The 19,507-nt window shown below is 45.6% G+C and overlaps 1 protein-coding gene across 4 annotated transcripts in view; it reads left to right on the top strand.

The window, feature by feature from the left end:
• The window catches only part of JMJD1C (jumonji domain containing 1C), a 166,230-nt gene that overhangs the window by 90,470 nt on the left and 56,253 nt on the right, over positions 1-19,507 (top strand). For 3 of the 4 annotated variants that reach the window (XM_086466317.1, XM_086466316.1, XM_086466315.1), the window contains exon 3: positions 17,701-17,814. The exons of the other annotated variant lie outside the window; for it this stretch is intronic. In XM_086466317.1, the coding sequence (XP_086322443.1) occupies positions 17,701-17,814 (114 nt within the window). The remainder of the gene's footprint in view (positions 1-17,700; positions 17,815-19,507) is intronic. 4 annotated transcript variants of the gene reach the window in all.

Raw genomic sequence — 19,507 nt, 5'->3', positions numbered from 1 at the left:
ATCTCTGTAGTGTTGTTAGATAAATACTGTTATGAGTTGGTTTACTTTCCCAGGTAGAGATTAGAGAAGAAATGGGCCAAGGTATTCCTGGATGTGATTGCTGGCAAGTTTCTTCCTTAAACTAGTCACTGAACCGACAGGAAATCAGTGTTGCTTCACACTTTGTTTTGAAAAGCCATGAGGATATTCTAGAAAATAATTTTGGATTGAGGATTCAGTTTCACTTTATGCTTAATCAGCTGCTGAAAGAGCTGGCTTCACTCTTTCAGCCCCCCATCTAGCTGATCCTAGCAGTCACGCAGCCAAGGCGTGAGTTACATCACCAAGGTGACTAGAGAAAATGAGTCAGTTGGGGTGTGGGGGGGGTGAGCTCTGGTGGATCAGACTGCCTGAGGAGGCAGAGTGAGTGCTTGGGGCTGGTGAGGCATTCAGGACCTTCCCATTCAGTGGCAGTTTACAGTTAATTAGATTAAGTGGAACTTAAAATTGTACCCTTAGTAATCATGATTTGGTTCAGTTTGAAATATATGGAAAAAATAGGAAAGTTAGTTTGAAATTTAGGTTTTGAATCTTAGCGGCAAATTTCAATAAGCAAAGCTGATCACAGGTATAAGGAGCCTGAAGACTCAATTTCTTGAAGTCACAGATATGTAAAATTTGTCTGGAAACAGAATCCCAAGTAAGACTGAGTTCTTCTGGTCTGCAGACCAAAACAGATGAATAGGCAGCCTGAAGATAAATAGTAAGACTAATGCAGGAATCCTCTGAGCAATCGGGGGGGAAAAGAAACACCTTAGTTCCAATTTGTTTCTAAAAATTGAATTTGGTCTTGCAAATGATGTGAAAACAAAAAGAAGAAGCTTTGTATAGTGGGAAGGGTAGAGAATAACAATAATACACAACTAAAACATTAAATATTTTTGGCTTAATTTTCAGGAAGGGTGATAGCTCCAGAGGAAAAGGCAAGATGAGTGAGAATAAGAGAATGGAAATTACTACAACCAGAAGGAACTTAAGGATCATAAAATACTTGGACCAAGAGAAATTTCCATCTCGGAATTAGGGAAGAATTAGTTCTAATTGTAACTATTTTAGCTAATCTTTCCTTCAGGGTGGTACCAATGATTGGAGAAAGCAGTGCCAACATAAAAGAGGGGGAAAGGAAGAATGATGCAAGCAATTAAAAGACTGTCAGTCTGCCCTAAAGCTTTGGAAGGCATTTTTTTGAGGGGCTGGGAGAATACTCAATGACTTGGGAGATTAACAAAATGAAGTAAAATACAATATACCTACTTCAAAGAGTGAATGTTAGTGATCCAATACATGTCTTTCAGAAGAATTAATTTCCTAGACAAGGAAGGCCAGCTTGTGGCCTTCAGGTCAGGCATGATCTGCCAGATCCTTTCCCAAGGTCTGCAGGTAAATCTTCCCATTAAGCTCCATTGGTGGGAATCTGCAGGCTGGGATTAGTGTGGGCAGGGGAAGCTGGTACTTGACAGCTCTCAAAAGTACCAGAATGTTGCTGCCAGGGATCAACATCTTGAGACTCTTCCTTTTGCACTGCGGCCCCCCAAAGGACCAACGGTTTGTAGCTGTTCAGAAAAGCCATGAAGTAGGTGATTTTGGGCAGAAAAGCTGGGCAGAGAGGCAGATGGCATAATTAAAAGCAGGCTCACGTACAGCATTAATTTGGGCATGTGTTTCTAAATGCTGTTTTATTTGGGAGAGGTAAGTGACCCTGCAGATACTCTAGAATCATAAGACTGGAGAAGGCCGTGAGATCATCTGATCTAAATTAAGGTCATTAAAACTTGTGTCTGCTGTAGAGATTAAGAAATTATTCCTTGCAGCATCCTGTTTTCATAGCTGAAGACACACCCAGCTCTGTTTTCTCCTCCCAGTCTCTTCAGTTTGTATTCATCCATGGCGTTTCCAAAACTGCTCATTTTATTTCTGTCTTTTGAGCACTTACCTGTCTTGAAGAACAGTATCCAAAATTCTGCTCAGTTTAGAGTACTCCAGCTGAAGCTTTATGTATGCTGAACATGGGTTGTACTGGCATTCTTATATCCCAGCATTGTGTTTGCATTTTTACAGCATGATACTGTTAACTCATAGCAGTTCATAAATTGAATGTAACTTCTCTCTTTTTCTGTGGAATTTCTCCTTAGCCCGTTGTTCGCCATTCAGTATTTCTGCTGTTGACTTCTCCTGCCTATGTGCAGTGTTTTGCATGCCATCTTTTTTTCTCAGACTGCTTGTCCAGTTTGTCCAGTTTGTCTTCCAATATAATTTGCAATCCCACCAAGCTGGTTGATTGTCAATTTGATAAATGTAGTCTCTGTTGTATCATCTGGGTCACTAACGAAAATAGTGAGTAGGAACAGACCCAGTAGGGGTAGGTGACTTTGGGAACTGCATTCTAGATGCATATTTTGACAGTGAGCTACTGATGACTTCTGAATGTTTTGGGGTTTTTTTGTTTTGTTGTGTTTATTCCTTCCTTTTTCTTGATATGCATCCACATTAGTTTCATTTGGGTCTGATCTATTTAGCTTTTGTACGTGAGTGTCATAGAGGGAAGTGTCAAATTATTTAAATTGGGATATAGATCTGCTTCTCAAGTGTGCTCTTCTATTTGTAAAGGAATTTGCTTTGACATGTATTATTTTTGAATTCATGCTGGGTTTTACTCATTGGCTTGTTTTCTTTTAAGTGTTTACAAATAGACTGGTTATATCAGCTGTTTCCTCCCCTTCCCCTTAATCATGGGCTATTCTTGTTATCAGCATCTTGAAAAGCTGTATTATGGACCCACTTGAAAAAAAAGGTTGGTCGGCTTTGTTCTAAGGCAAGAAACTGCAATTATTATCATTCATCTAGACTTTTGTAATGCATTCCACAGTATGTCAAGTGATGAACAATCAAAGGAAGACAGGGATTAGTAACGTGAACAGTAAATTAGATAGGAATTGACTTATGTTAGCTATGTGGTGTTGAAATAGGCGGAGCAGTGTAGTGGTGAAAGAGGTCTGGCCACCAATAGTTGTTCACACATTTTGGGTGTGACTTGAATGCTTAGACTAATTGATTAAATATGATTAAATCTGAAGATGGTAGAGAATATGAGGAGCCCTTAACACAGGGGATGAAGATTTTTTTATGCAACTAAAATTGAATGTCCTTGAGAAATGAAGGAATAGGAATGGAACAAAATGTAACTGCATAAAACACAAAGTGGTAGATTTAGGAGCAGATGGCAAATGTAGATGAGAGCTTATCCAGCAGAAGCACTGGCATGGAGAAGGTTTGGGCTTTCTGGCCAGTCAGAGGAGGACTGTGAACCTGCTGTGTGACATCCAGAGAATCACAGGTGTGACTCTGGGATGCGAGAAATGTATCTTCCTGGAATGGAGAGATATGCTAGTGTCCCCGTACAGCTGTCCCCGAGGGTGCTTTTAAACTAACATACGTAATTCTGGTCAGCCACAGCGGACAAAAGTAAATTCAAACTGAAGAGGATACAGGGGAGGAGGATGAGGGTAACCAGGGTGTAGGAGTACAATCTACCATAAGAGACTAACTGGCAGTAGATAATGTAGGCTAGTAACATTGTCATGTATGCCAGTATGGGAGGAATGAGGGAATGTAATTAGTGCTATAAATACATCTTGGAGGTAAATACTGTTTGATATACTATACAAACTGATCCAGAAGATCCTGAGTTCACAACATAGGCCTAAAAAAAAGCAGAGGGATACATTGCTTCTTTCTAACATACCAGTATGATTGAACTTGGAAAACAAATGCATTTCACATTTAGTGGGAAGCTTCTAAATGAGACATATTTGTGTGACCTTTCAGGGACCCTAGAGAAAGGAGATGAACAAGATCTGGATCGTTTCGATTTTATCTTTAAACTCACAGCTGTCACAGTTTGAAGATGAGTGAATTTATAAAAAGCAGAAAACTTGTTATCTCAGAGAGAAATACTTTCAACACCATCTGTCCTGTGTTTTCCTGAAAGGAAAAAAAAGTGTTTGTCCATCAAGGTTGCTACTGGACAAGCGTGTAGGAGGGCAGATGAGAGAATCTAAAAATAACACTGGAGGGAATCCATTATGATATCTAGGTTATTTTCTAATTTGTTTACTAGATAGATGATGGTGTTTCAACATTATTTCAGCATTATCCTGACACTGGGATATATTAATTAAACCCCTGTCTATTCCATCAGACTTTCTACTATCAAGTGTAAACTTTTAACCTCGACTTCTTAGTGGTTTATGCCTGTAAGATTTCTCTCTTTGATAAGTTCTCCCAAACCTTGTACACTATAGAGTCAGAAATCAAACCCAGTGTATTAGCAACCTTACCTCAGTGTAGGAAGCCTGTCAAAGTCACAATATGTTTATAAAACAATCATAGCAGGGAAAAATCCTGTTCAAGAAGATTAAAAGATATTTCTGTAATAATCTGAAACTAGATTGTATCTTTCCCTGCTTATGTGACACACAAAGGTGAGGTGAATAGTCTGAGATTTTTGAGGAGTATATACTAGCAGGTTGCCTCAGTAAGATGGAGCTTTTTACAAAGATAATTAAAACACAATGCATCAGTGTTGTTTAATATTTAAGTCTTAGTATTTGGAAATGTGAAAATACCACTTTTAAGATAAGATACTCTTATGCTTAAAGTGTACATGTTTAGGATATAAAAAGGATGTGTTACAAAACACAGAAAAATATCCAAGTATGACCTTACTCCCAACAAGCTGGGACTAAGAGCACAGAGGCACTGAATCCAAAACGAGTAATCCTCTCCTGCCCTGAATGGCCTTTCCCTATTAAGGGAATCCAGAGAGAGTCAGATAGCCTGCAGAACTGGCAAATGGAGTTCCTAGTTTTTTGGAGACAAGTGGAAATACAGGAGGAGGAAGGAGTAGAATTTGTAGGTGTTTAACTATTCACAAACCCCGCCCCCCCCCCCCCCCCCCCCCCTTCTGAATATATTGCAAATTGAATGTGCTTATTCTACAGCTCTTACTCCGCCTGACAAACAGTGAAATACACTGCTGTCAGTAGAAGGGAGTAATGTAAATACTGGAGGAATGGCCTTGAGTAGTCTTTTGCTTCTCAGAAAGAGAAACCAAATTTACGTATAACAGCTTCATTCATATGATAATCTGTAGCAGGTGTTTTCCTCTTTCAGCTTCTATTGGATGTTTTTTTCTAAAATATTGCTCTCTGTTCTTGATATTTTTTCAAGATTTTTATACTTCACCTTTTGTATGTTCTTGAGGCTTTTGTTATACCAGATAACTAAACAGGATTTAACCTATCTTTTTCTCCTGATCCCAGCTCTGTTTCAAGAGCCAATTGCACTCCCCATAGAGACTTTCTACTTAACTGAGCTGTTACAGCCTACTCAAGTGACCGTTTTTTAGCATGATGTCAAGAATATGTTGCATGCCCTGGGTGTGGCGTCAGGCATATGGGGAGTATTTCCTATTACAAAACTCGTTTGGATACTGTCGTAGGGCTGTGTGAATGGAAAATAGCAGCATGGATGCGTTCTCACCACTGCTGTAACGGAGGAAGTGATGCCTGGAGTGAGGCTCCCTCAGAACCGCACCCTGTTTTGCCTCTGATGGAGCCAGTGGCTTGTTTCCAGGAGGCAGACCTGGACTGAAGGGCCTGCTGACAGCCTGAGCAATCAGGGAGCCTGAACTGCAGTGGGAAGCCGAGCTTTCTGTGGCGAGGATGCACCCGAGTTGTTTAGGAGAAGAGCAAATAGAAAAATGCAAAATAAAATACAGTCCATTTAAGAGACAGGAAGCTGACTAAGCTGGTGAATAAGATGCCTTAGACAAAGGAAAGAGAGAGGGAGTGGCAGGGCAGAAGAACTGAAAACCAGCAGAACTGTGGGAAAAAAATAGTGCTCTGGAAATCAAACTTAACAAGGATGTAGAGGGTGAGATGGAAAAAGGTGAGGCAGGTGTCTAAGCTCGGGGAATAAAACCAGAAAGAGACCTTGTGAAAGCTAGATCTGGGTGACTCTCAGGAAGTGAGGCGCACTTCAGAGGGGCAATTGGGAATGTAGTGTGAGAGGGGCAGGAAACAGTAGGAGGGTGAAAGGTGGAGTCCTGTTCTGTAATGAACTTCAGTTAGTGGGAAGTATGAGAGGGAGGCAGTGCCGGATGCTGAATCAGAAGAGCAGGAATTCAGTGGATGTAAGAAACTTGAAGCTGAAGTTTTCAATCAGGTTGTTTTTCTGGAGGTGAGGCTGGAAGGAGGCTGGGTAATTCCAGTAAGTTTAGGGGGAAAAGTATGCAAGAACGTTGTTAATGTTGGCAATGGGGTTGGAAGAAGATAATAAAGCCGGGAAATGAGTTGGAGGGAGTTTGGCATTATTATGAGGGAAGCAAGAAGGCTGAAGAAGTGTGAATACTGAAAAACATGGATGGCACCCAAGTTAAAAAGGGCTTGATGAATATTGCAGAAGGAGTGTGGGTAAGAACATTATGATCTTGAAGCTGTTGTGCTTGCTTTGTGGAAGACAAAATCCAGTCCCAAGGTTAATGACTGTTGTGGCACATTACCACGACACCTGGACTCAGAAGTGAGAGAGAGCAGGTCACCCTTAAAGATGACATTGATGTTACTGGATTTGAGTGAGTGGTAGGGTCACAGCATTTTTGCTTAGCTAACAAAGGGAGAGGGCATAGGAAAACAGCAGTCTTTCATAGTGACGCTGGGCTTGAGATGACAGACATCCACAAAGGGATGCCTGAGAGACTGCCCAATATTTTATCCTTGGACATAAATCTGGAGTTCGAGCACTGTTCTACAGGTTCCAAGTATAAGTATTTGTATCTGTAAATGGCATACTGCAGAGGCTAGATGGAGAAAAAGATGTCAGTGACAGGCTGCTGATAGAAACTGAATTAGGGGAAGGTGTAGAATGAGCTAGGAAGAAAAGAAACTAGGGGCAGCAGTTGTAAACAATACTATTTAGGTAGCTTGGACCTACCTGAAAGAATGAGTTGAATTTGTACAAAGGATTGGGGTTTTGTAACAGGAGAAATGAAAGCAACTTAGTCTGAAATTATTTGTCAACATTAAAAATTTGTAGTTTCTGAAGTTTGCAGATTATTTGAACACTGGCAGCACACTCCAGCAAGTAAGAAAACTCATGCAATACTATTACCTACAATGATGATTTTATTTTTTAATGCCATGCTTCTGGTTTTTCTTTTACCAAGATTATTGGTCTCCTTTTCAGCAAGGACCAATTCAGCCACAAAAATAGCACAAGTTTACTGACAGAGCTTATTCCCAGAGCTGTGATTACAGTATTGGTATGATGAAGTAGATGGGGTTGAAGTAATGGGGAAAATTGCACAGTCTTGTTGATGCATGCAGCATTACACCCCATGGTGCTAGCCCAGGAAAGGACAGAAGTGATTTTAAAAGTTGGTTGAAAATATTGCAAAGATAGAAACTACATTTCAAATTGGATTAATTTGAAATACGCTATAAAATCAGTGCTGATACGCAAGTGTATTAATTGTATTGTTGCTCAAGTTCTTCCATGTACACCATTGTCCTCAGCTTCTCAATTTTGAAAAATTACTAAAGATAGCCTGGCAAGGTTTTTGCATGTATGGATGTCTCCAAGTGAGATTTGCCCACCTCCAAAACCAAAAAGGGTAGCTCAAATTAAGAATTTTCCAAATGAACTGGCATCTAAATGCCTGTTACTCTGTTTTACATGTTGCAGCCTTAGTAGTAATGACTGTTTCACACACATTAATTCCTCCTTTGGACTTTGGCTTCTGCACTTAAGTACGTCATTTGAACTCGGTTGCTTTGCTCAAATACGCAATCAGAAAGTTAATTTCTCCACTAACATGAGACCGACCATAGCTTGTGCTTACACTGTATTATTTCTGCAGGAGTATGGCTATGAAACGGTTCTGCTTGCTAAGCAAATGTAGGGCAGCACACACAGGAAGAAGAGAAGTAGGAAAACGTAAATTTAAATTATGAAGACAGATTTAAATAACTTGCATTTGTTTTGAAGTTTAAATATTTACTCATTTGCAGTATTTACATGTGCTCTTTCCTTGCCAGCAGCATCGCACACATGGGTGTCTCGGGCGAGGTGTGGGGAAGGAGCGTGGTTTGCAGTCCCAGGGGTTCACTGCCTTCAAGAGAGGGAAGGAGGTTACGGCAGAACCCCGCTCCGCGTGCGCTCTAGTTTCCCGCTGTCCCGGGCAGCGCGGTGCCAGCAGCAGCCTCCCCGAAGGGCCCTGACTCCCGGCCCCGCCGCTGGCCGCCGGCCAGCCCGCAAGTACACGGGCTGCAGCTGGCCCCGGCCCCTGCGCCCCAACAAAGGAGCTGCGGGGGACAGTGCTGCCCGCCGACCTCCCTCCGCACCGCCAGCCCCGCCGTCCGGCAAACGCCTCTGTGTCGGGGCGCTCAAGGGAGAAACCTGCCAGTCTTCCAACGGGGAAAAATAAAAGGGGGGGGGGGGGGAGGCAGCCCTTGCAAAGCTGTGCCAGGCGTGCCTTCCGCCTCAAAGCAAACAAAACCCAGACCGAACACCGCCAGCAGAGGAAGGCGGAGCCTTGTGCCACCTGGAATTGTTCATGCGGTCTCTTAAACATACGAAACCCGCAGTATTGCCATCCTTGCATGTGTGGCCTGAGCCTGAGCCGTGCTGCTGCGGCACAGCGGTGGAAGGCTTTGGCGTAGTTGAAGTTCGGACTGCGATTTTAGGAAGGGCATGTTTGCGTTTCTCCATCGGTTTTCATGATTATCTGTAGTTCTGGCGATTATCTGCAAAATAGGGCACACCGTGTTACCAGTAATACATGTATCCTGTGGCAGCGAGCCAAGACAGTAATTGAAGGTCAGGGATTGTTTGCTGAGTGCAGTTCAGTGTGCTGCCTGATTCCATAGGGGACGGGCAGTGCCAGAGAACAAAGGCCGCTCTGTTCTGCAAGCTTAGGGTATGGCTTGTTTGACAGAGTTCAGGCCCGGCTGTGAAAGGAAGCAAACAGTAGTTGGAAACAGCGCTGAAATAATGTGACTATTAAATAAGCTGCTGTAAAGTGTAGTATTTTGTTAATGTCATAACCAAGCTTGGATAGGAAATATTTTCTGTAGGCTTTGGGATGATATTGTTATTATTGTTATTGTTATTATTGTCATTGTTGTTATTGTTATTATTATTTCTTGTTTAAAAATCAGTGTTAGTGCCTTTACATGGCAAATCTGTGTTTTGTTAGGAATATGCGCATATATATTGCGGTAAATTTAGTAAGCCATAATGATGTCAGTGTCATTTTATATTGCCTTAGCATACTTAACATTAGCAATTGCACCAGTAGCAACTTCATTATTTTTTTTATACTCTCAAAAGGTGTTTTTTCACTTACTGGATTTTTACTGAGATGGTCTTTAGGTAGAACCCTTGGAAATAAGAGTTCCCGGGTTAATATTCCACACGTAGCTGGTGCCACTTCAGAATTTTTAGCAAAATCCCTCTGTGGTGATGAATAGGTGGTGCTGCACTGGGTATTAATATGCTTTGTTACTAAGTTGCAGTCTATTAATAAAGCTTTGTCCAAATGGGCAAACTTGTATGTCCTCCAGACAGTCTTGTGACTTGTATTTTAACAGCGACTGTCTTGGATATTATTAAGGATTGCCTGCTTTGACAGTCACATCACATACCACACAGCTATCACAGCACCATTAGTTAATAGTAGTATGAAGTATGTTGTGCTCTGTAATAGGCATAAGTTTGTTTACCCCTCCTGAAATAGCTATTAGTGTTTGGACTCTTACTTGAGAGAAAACAAACCCCTGAAACCCTATGAGAGAGGTACAAATTTGGTGGTAGTAATAGCAGCATGTCTTTGCGGCATTCAGTACTTCTTGGGGATAATCTAAAATGCGATTCCGAAGTTAAATCAAAGATCATACAAGTACAGAATTAAGTTTGGAAAAAATACTTTATTTCTTGACTGCTTGGCAGAGTCTGAGTTCAGAATATTTCCTTGTGTCAGGTCTTACTGATCTGTCAAGTTTTATTTTTTAGAGGTGGTGAGGCCTCTGAAGAACCGAGTCTATGACAGACTCCCCCACTCCCTTGGCAAGCTGCTCTGTTGCTGTTTGGTGGAAGAGAACAGGCATGCTTCTGCACCAAAGGGGTAAAGGCAGTACAAACTGTGGCCCCAAACATGGAATAACGATGCATTTTAGTCTCTGCTGCTGCATGACCTGTCTGGATACTGGTGAAAGCAGCTGAGGCGTTATTCCCCCCTATGCCAAGGGAGGTGAGGCTGAGGAGAAAGAACTGGAAAGAAATCAGGTCAAAATGGTGGCACTAAGATGTTTGTTCCAGTTTTTTTCTCTGGAGGTGAGGAAGTGTAGCCCCACCACAGCCTGGCTGGGGCAGGGGTTGTGTTTTGGGGGAGCAGAGGGGGTTAGTGAGCCCCATGCTCTGCTGGCCGTAGAAGGTGGCCTTTCTCTGGCCAGCCCTGGGGGTGAGCAGATCTGTTGATGGGCTGTGCGTGGGGATGCCAGAGACGAGAGGAGCAACTGTCTGGCCTGGATGGTCAGGAATAGATGGAGGCTGCTCAGGGCACTGCTGCCTCCCTGCAGCCTTGCTGCCATATAAGGCTGCTCAGCCGCTTCGGCTCGCCAGGCTGGAAGACCACTAAAAAGGGAAAATCAATACAATAAACTGCCCCTGCTAGAGTCCCTTCAAAGCGAAATGCGGTTTTGCAGTTAGCGTGGTTCGAGCGTAGGCTGGGTAGCGAACAAACTCGTGTTCAGGTAGCCTGGTTCCTGCCCTGCTTGTGTGTGAGCAGTGCCACAGACTGCTATGGAAGAAAGGGAGAAAAATCCGTGGTGGGTAGAGAGCCTTCCAGTTCAACTTTCATTTTTTACCTGTACTTAAGTCTTTTATTATTTCAGAGCACTTTATTTTATAGCATTCCAGTACACCTGTAAGCTTACATCATTTGGAATAATTCAAGATGAGAACAGAGAGGTGGTCATGCATTGATTTCCCATTATTCTCATACTTTCTTGGCAAACTACACACTTTGTATTTTTTCCATGCAGTAAAAAATGTACAGCTGTTTATGTTTAAAGGGTTTGGAGGAAATAAATGCCTCTATTGCAACCTCCCTTGTGGTTTTGTTTTTGGTTTTGGTTTTTTTTTTTTTTTTTTTTCTTCTATCCCTGCTTATGCATGTGAGCTAAACTCAAGGAATGCATTACAGGCGTTGCTGCTAAATTTCTGTTTGGAAACCACTTTCTCATTAGTGCACCGTACACTTCCCTCCCCCCCTCCGGACTATTCAGGTGAATTGCTGTTTTTATGTAAACTGTAAACGACTAGGTGGTTAGTGCCAACAACTTCTGTTCAACGGTGGGAAAACACGTTTTATGGGGTTTTGTGTCATTAAGGAGAAAATGAGTTGTATGCCGAAAATCAGAAAATTGTGCTTGAGAACGTTTTGCATCAGTTTATGGGCTGTAAATTCCTGCTAATCGTGGCGAGGTGTGCTGTTAGGGCTGGTCATCCGACAGACAGCCTTTCACTGCTAGGCTTTTCACTGTACCTGGCGGCGCTGAGCGGAGCAGCCCGGGACTCCGGCCCGTCCCCTGCCCCGCGGGTCGGGTCGAGCCCCTCGCCGCCCTCTGCTCCGGCAGCTTCTGGACCGAAATCAGGCACTGAGCTCGTGCCTGACCCGCCCTTCCTTTTTCTGTCTTTTTTTTATTTTGGGTGAAGGTGGACGGAACCGTCGCCCTCCTTTGCTGACTTCAGAAAGCCCACTCGAGGGAGGGATAGGGAAGGGCTTCCAAAGGACAGCCCCGGCACCATGGGAGCTCTTCGGGGGGAGGAAGGACCGTAAGGTAGGTTTCAGGGCTTGCAGGGTGCTGAGGTCTGGGTGGGCCGGGCAGCGCAGCGGGTAGCTCTCGGCCCCCGGGTGCCCCGGCCCCGCTCCCAGGCCGCTGCCACACGTGGTCCGTGGCTCCGCCCCCGCGGGACGTGGCCGCGTCCCCGCCCCCGCGGGCCACGCCTGCCGAGCGCCGCCTCTTCCCGGCGGCGTGCTCGGTCCCCGGCGGCGCGCTCGGTCCCCGGCGGCGCGGCGCGGCGCGTCGCGTCCCGGCTTCTCCCCGCCCCGCAGAGCGCCGCCATGGCCTGTCTCGCGCGCCTGCCCTTATGTAAGTGGCGGCGGCAGCGCGCCATGACCTAGCAGTGGGGACGCGCCGGAGCCTCCGTAGCGGGCCCAGCTGCGCGCTAGCCCCACAAAGGGCGGGTAAAGAGCCCTTCTCCCCCCGCCGCCGCCTCCTCCCCCGGCCCTGCTGTCCCCGCCCCCGGCGCGGCCGCCCGGCCCGACCCGGAAGCGGCGCGGCGACAACCATTTTCCTTGTGAGTTCAAAAGGCGGAGGCGGGCGCGGAGGTCCCGCGGGCTAGGCCGGGCCGGGCCGTGCCGTGCCGTGGAGCGAGGTGCGTACCGACGGGCGGAGGGACCGGCTGGGGTCTGGAGGAGGGAGAATCCGCCGCCGTGAGTCGGAGGGGGGTGCAGGCGGCGCCTCCGCGGGACGCCTCCCTTCCCCCGCGGATATTCTAACTTTCCGAGCGACCGCGCGCCTTTGTTTGCCCTCCGAGGCGGCGGGGGCGGAGTGGGGCGCGCCCCCGGCCCGCAGGGATGTGGCCTCCCCCGGCCCCGCGGTGTGTGGAGCGGCGCACGTGACGGGCGGGCCTCCGCGGGCGCGGCACGCCGCGGCTTTGTGCGCGGCCCGGCGACGGGTGAGAGTCACCGCGACAGGCCGAAGTCATCGTGAGTACCTGACACCTCCCTGCCCTGGGGGAGCCCGCAGGGACAGCCTGCGCCTTTCGGAAAAACGTCGTTTAAGAAACGGATTTTTTTGTTGCAGTTCATTTGTTTCGTTAGCGAGGTTAAATTTCTGCTGTTCGTGCCGGCTGCGGAACTTCTGGGCCCGTTGTCCAGCCGTTGGCGGTGAGGAGCCCCGCCGTTGCAGAGCAGCCGCTGTAACGGTTGGAGCGCGGTGCGCGCTGCCATGCGGCACCCCCGTCGCCTCCCCCGGGAGGGTCCCGGCTGGCGGTGCCGCCTTTGTGCGGGGGCGCTGCCCACCCGCGTCCCGCCGGCTGCTTCCTTCGGCTCCCGGGCTCCGGCACCCTCTCCGGGGAAGGGCTGGGAGAGTTCCGCCCGGAGTAGCGCCTGCTTTGGAAGTGGGCTCTTCCGTAGGGAATGCGGGCAGGGTAATCTGCAAATGAGGAAACTCGATGCTCGGATTTCTATGTCAAATCTACTTGTTTTCTTTACCGCCCTTTCCCACTTGGTAGTTCTGTCTTTGCGTACAAACCATGGCACAACCAGGCGTTGGAGCAGAGCTACAGTTATTTTGAATGATTAAGTGTCATAATGAAAAGGTGCCAGTGTTTGCGCTATTGCAGACTAAACAGCGAGGCTGAAGAACAATACATGGAAAAGTTTGCTGAACAGCACGTATAAATCAAGTTTAGGTGATATTTTCAAATTTTCTTGTTCAAAGAAGAAAACCTGTAAAACGTTATAGGCTTTAGTTTGAGAACAGCTCTTTCGAATAAATGTTTAGCTTTTTAAAAGTCTGTTCTCTTTATAAATTCCTCTAGAGAGATTTAAAAAAAAAAACAAAACCAAGCCAGGGCAGTGCAGTACGCGTGTACAGGGGTGCGCTTTGGGTGGGGGAGCAGGCTGGAGGCGCAGGGTCCCCAGCTGAGCAGGCCGGGAGCTCCAGGGAGGCAACCGAGGCGGGGGTACGTGCCGGGTGGGCCGGGCGGCAGCTGCGGGCTCAGCTGTAACCCGAGCGCTTGCTGCATCGAGCCGTCTGGGTGTCACGGCCTGGCAGCGCCGCGGCTGCCGCAGCCGGGAGTCGGCAGCTCCCAGCCGAAGTGCGGCGGCTGCCGGGGCCGGTGCCAGGGACCTGCCTGCTCACGTGGTGGGGGCGGCTTACCGCCTCTCCAGCTGCTTGGTTGCATTAGACAGAGATAAAAATGCACTGTGTGCTTGCTCAGTACTGCTTCCTCGGGAAAGTGGAGCCTGTGGTTGCCGGGGGGGGGGTGGTGTTTGAAATGATAGGTAAATAGATGAGTTGTGTTACTGGGCGTTAGAGAAAGCAGTCTGTGAGTGATCTGCTGTATTCGCGAGTATTTGGTGAATACCATCGAATAGTTTTGAGATTTTTTTGCTGTGAAGTGATGGTACTTAATATTTTCCAAACATTTGTTTAGATTTCCAGAAGGTCCAAAACCAACTTCTCAGTCTCAGAGCTGTGCCAGATGCTTCCCATAGGCAGGTTATTTCTTGCATGAGCTGGATTAAAATCATGGGAAGATAAGGGGGGGAGCCGAGTAAAAAACATATTTTATTCAGTACGGGGGAACTTGGACTTGGTAGCAAAGCAACCAAAGCGTGTGTGTATTCATAGAGCTCCCTTTGGCCAAGAAGGGAAATCTGGTGGAAAAAAAGGATTTTTTTTAAGCAGACACAGAACAGTCCTGAAGTCAGATGTCACTTAAAATGGAGTGCTTGAGTCCTTCGCTTAATGTGGTCTTCAGGGAGTTGGGTTAATGTAGATGGTAAAAGGAGGGTTTATGCAGGTTTGAGAGAGAGATTTTTGTTGGAAGAGGCTCAGTTTTTCTTGATTTCAGCCAGTATCCTTGATTCTCCCCAGAATTGTTCTCCACTTTGGGAGTGGAAAGAGGGAGCGTCTTCCTCTGAAAGGCTGAGGAGCTTGTTGGACCTTTTTACATCTATTTTCATGTCGTTACATGTCTCACATGCTTGCCTCCAGTAGCAGACTCTTGCCTGCTGTGCTCTTAGTCTGTTTTTCTTTGAGCATGTGCAATGTGTGGTGTGAAGTTTGATCATGTTCTTCCATCCTAAGCTTTTTCAAATCCCTAACCTGTACTGGTTTGGATGTCTCCTTGGTGGCCTGCCTATCTCCTGGAGCTGATGGAGTCTGGACTTCGCTTTCCCAAGAAGACCTGTTTTTATTAAAGGGTGGGGTTTTGTTGTTCTTTGATAGTGGGAACGTTTTCTAATAGTATCTGAAAAATCTCAAGTTGTGTCAGCTGAGCAGCCATCCGTGTATGAGGAGGTGTGTGACATGGTGTAGTTTTGCTTTATTTATTTACATATTTTCCCTCTGTGCTTGTAGGATAGCCTGCATCCTCCCCATGCATGTTGTGGGGGCGTTGGCCTGTCTAGAGGCTTAGATCTATGAAAGTAACTGAGAAGGTATTACGTTTCTCTTCTCAGAGTAATCACCCTCACAGATCTATATTTGGAACCAGTTCTTTTAATACCAGCAGTAAGATAAAACCAGTGGCTCACACATACCTTAATCTGTAGTGTCGTCTGAATCCTGAATGATAACTGCAAGCCGCATTCCACGTGGTTTCATTTTGTCTAATGATGTGGTATGTCCTGTTGGTTGTAGTCGGAAACGTGGTTTTTGACCTGAATAATAGCATAGAAAGTTAGAAAGGAGCCAGCATGAAAAAAGTGGAACAGTGTATGTGAAGATGGGACCGACTCTTACACAAATTAAGAACTGAAAGACTGCAACGTTGACTTTTTTTAAAGAAAAGTTTGCCTGCTTTTGAGTGTATACACTCAACGCTTTGTAATTTCTTGATGTGAACTCCACCCTCTCTTAACTCAAACTATTAGCAATCCAAGATTCATTGTAGAAAAGTGATGCAAGAGCAAAGGCCCTTTCTTAACTATTAGAGGTTAAATAATTATTTACTATTCAGACTGTGTAGTTGGCATATTATCATATTCTCCTGCCCCTCCAGCCCTTTCATCTAGTTACCCTGTTGTTGAGATGGCTGACTGGCTGATAGGGTTGTTTTTTTTTTCCTTGCTTGTGTGAGAAAGGGTAACAGCTGAAGTGAAACCTTAAATCAAATGGAAGCAAGAATGCAGTACATCAAATCTGAGCATTTGTAGAGTTGGATATATTTATTAGAAAGTGTATGTCCAATGAAGTATTCTCTCATTTGTTTAGCAAATGCCAAAGCTGAAGTTCCAGAGAGACTTGGGTTATATTTAGCGTAATTGCAAGGCAACACCTTTGTAAAGTAATGAAGTCTGATAAACCCTTGAGTGCATCTCTTATGAGCTGCCTGCAGACTGGCTGAGGGCAGGTCACTGACTCTGTTGCTGCCCTGCTTAGGTGGCTTTTGTCAAGTTACAGGATTGCTTTGTGCCTCCGTTTCCCCATCTGTAAATAGGTGGCAGTGATCCTGCCCTCCCCTTGTAAGTACATGGGGTCTGTTGCTGCGGGGTGTTGCATGTGAGCTAGTGATGTACTGTTGCGATAGCGGCATCCTACAGACGTTGGCATAGCATTTGCATGACGCTTCATGTGGTTTGACCTGCCCTTGTTTCTCCTCTTTGTCTTTTTCTCCTGCATTTTAAATTGAGAATCAGTCTCAAAGGGATTTTTTATTTTCCCGTTTTCCCTTGTTAACTGGGTTTTTTTTGGTCCTGTAAAATAACTTTCCTCTATTTCTTTTCTGACCCTCCATGTTCTTTTCCCTTATCCTGCATGTTCTTTTCTGCCGATCGTTTCTTTTGTTCACCGGTGCCTTCCTCTTTCTGTTCCCGTCTGTCTTCAGAGCGGCATTTTCTCTCCCCTCCATCCGCTGGGATTTCCTTTTCACCTGACTCATCCTCTTTCGGTACATCCCCGCTCAGTCATGTTCTCCTTGCACTTCTGTTCCAGGAAGCCCAGCCAGCAGGGAAGGGGACTGCCTGCTCGGCCTCTCGCAGGGGAGGCCCGCTGAAGCCGTGGCTCCCTCCCCACTCGTCTGCTTCATCCCGCTGCGCCTGGACGAGGCAGGGTGTTTGGGCAAAGGCTGTACGGGCTATCGAGGAGCGTTATTCCCGGCTCCCCTTTCTCTGTGCCTGGTTTTGCAGCGGGGCCGGGAGCTTTCCTACTTCCTTCCACGTGCTGGGGCCCCTCCCCGCTTCCCCCGCACGTGGGAGGGAGCGGGAAAGCTCCCGGCCCCGCCGCAGAAGCCCCGGCACCGGGCACGGTCGTCTCCGAAGCCGCTGCGCCGGAGCAGCCGGTTGCTGCAGGGAGGAGTGGCTGCGGGGGCGGCATCAGCAGAGTCAGAACAGTTGCAGAGACGAGCAGGGAGATGAGATGGTTGACTGGAGGCAAGGTGAACGGTTTCAGAACAGGAAGGAGGGGAGCTCTGTCACGTCTGCAGTCTGTTTCCACTTCAGCGTCCTTAGTGAATTACCACTGTGCTAGCTGGTCCTGCAGGGAGAAGGAGAGGATCTGCGTGCTGAGCTGTATGTTCAAGATATAATCGTGCTCCTCTACTTTGAGCTTCTGTGGTAAACATTCTTGCTCAAGCACAGTGAGGGAAGGGACGAAGGTATGGTGTAGTTCCTTTTTCTAGCTGGTTTTCCGCCAACAGCACAAAGGAAAAATGACAAAACACAGAATCTTCCTTTCTTGTCTAATTAGTAATTGTTATTCTGTTTTAACTTGTTTTGGTGGAAGAATTATGTCAGTGTTTATACAGTGCTGGGGGTTCGATGTGCCGAGCTTCTTTTAATTGGTTAATTTTCTTTTTTTCCAATAGACATTCAAGCCCTTGGTTGGAAAAAGTGTATACAATTCAGTTACTGCAGTAGAATTCCTTGTGGACAAACAGCTGGATTTTATAACTGAAGATAGTGCCTTTCAGCCCTATCAGGTAAGAAATTTGATTAGGGTATAAGTACTGTCCATTTAGCTTAAAGTCCATGTGTTTATTATGTTTAAGTGCATCTTATGGTCAGGTTCTGTGTTACAGGAACCGTTTCCTATTCATTATTGGCAGAGATTGTTGCTCATTTTGTGAAAGATTATATCTGATACTCTTATCTGATTCTGGTGAATCTGATCATGTCAAGGAGTCCTGTGCAACTAATATTATTGAGCCACCTTTAAGTAAAATACTTGACCCCTTTAAAGGTTAATCAGTACCACTGATTGTAGAGCAGATAAAAGATAGTATCCATCTTTCTGAAGTGGAGCTTTTAATTTCTGGGTCTTTACACTACTACAGTGCTATCTGACTTACTGGTTTTTTGAGAATGAATAGCAGAAAATGTTAATTTTTTTTAGAAAGAAAAAACATTGTCTCTTGATCTTGTTTCTGAGCCTGCTAAAATTTCCAGTATCCTTGATTTTAATGCCTTCTTAATTAATTAGAAGACATTACTAGATTAATGTGTGTGTATTTAAAGAACAAGAGAAACAATAATCTGAATGCCCTCCCCTTCAGAAGAAGGTCTAAAAATCTTTTCTATGACAAATAGAAAAACATTTAATACTTCAACTTGTGCTAACTGATTGCAAGTAGAATAGCCATAAATTCTTTCTTACGGCTGGGATGGTATACTGCAGTGATACAGAAATAGTACTCTGAGACTTGGAATAACAGATGGCCCTGAATAAATGCTATGTAATTCTGTCCTGACACCCCTTCTTCCCTCCTGCTTCACCAAGATGTTTTTTCTTTCCCTGATACCAAATATAGAGCTAGAAAAAGAACTGAGAGAGAATCCTGGGGAAAGGAGAGGGAGGTTCAGTTCGTGGAAGGGCTGGTGCCTTTCTGTGTCTGTGGTGGGGAAGCTAAATGAGTTCAATGCTTCTTGTCAGGGTGAGGTTACATGTCATGACTTGAGCTGCTCGAACATCTTGGCTCTGCCACAAAGGACAGTTCCCCTTATCAGACCCCACGCTCGTGCCTTCAGCCTTCTAAACCAGCACAACCTTGATTTTCAAAAATGGGAGGGGGGGAAGCCTGTGATGTTAGTGAGCTGAGCTGGATTAGCCCAGGGTGCAGTGAGTGCTGTGGCTTCCTCTAGGGAGGGAGTCAGGATGACGCAGTGCAGAGTGGGATATCCTCTTTTGGCAGCAGCGACCTCTTAAATCAGCTGAGCCGTGAAGTGTAAATTCACCCTTGGAGCCCAGCCGTAATCTTCCAGATTCATTTTACAAAGCAAATACTTGTGCCTAGCGTCTGTCCTTTGCCTGAAATCTGTCAAGATCATGTCTCCGATAACGTTCGTTCCAGTAACAGTAATCAATCTTCTTTTGGCAGTGGATCATTCTTTACAAGATGAGCTGAGCAAAACAAACTGAATGTATGAGAAGGACTGCCTTTTGTAAAATAATCCTGTTGCCAGGCCTGGCTGGTAGTAAGAGCAATGCTGTATGTGTTTTGGGTCCTTCACTTCAAGGAGTATTTACTGATACGGTATTAGACACAGAAGCACCTTAATTTGTGAAGGTACATAAATATTGACAGTGTCATTTTTGAAAAACATCATATAAACAGCTGGCTTTATAATATCTTGGTAGATAATACTGTAATTAGTAGCATTAGCAAGTTCAGTTTT

This window comes from Leptosomus discolor, chromosome 6 (genome assembly GCF_034619465.1).
Source record: "Leptosomus discolor isolate bLepDis1 chromosome 6, bLepDis1.hap2, whole genome shotgun sequence".
In the NCBI taxonomy this organism is placed as follows: Eukaryota; Metazoa; Chordata; class Aves; order Leptosomiformes; family Leptosomidae; genus Leptosomus; species Leptosomus discolor.
The sequence above is the reverse complement of the archived record's forward strand: the minus strand, read 5'-3'. Positions and strand labels throughout refer to the sequence as shown.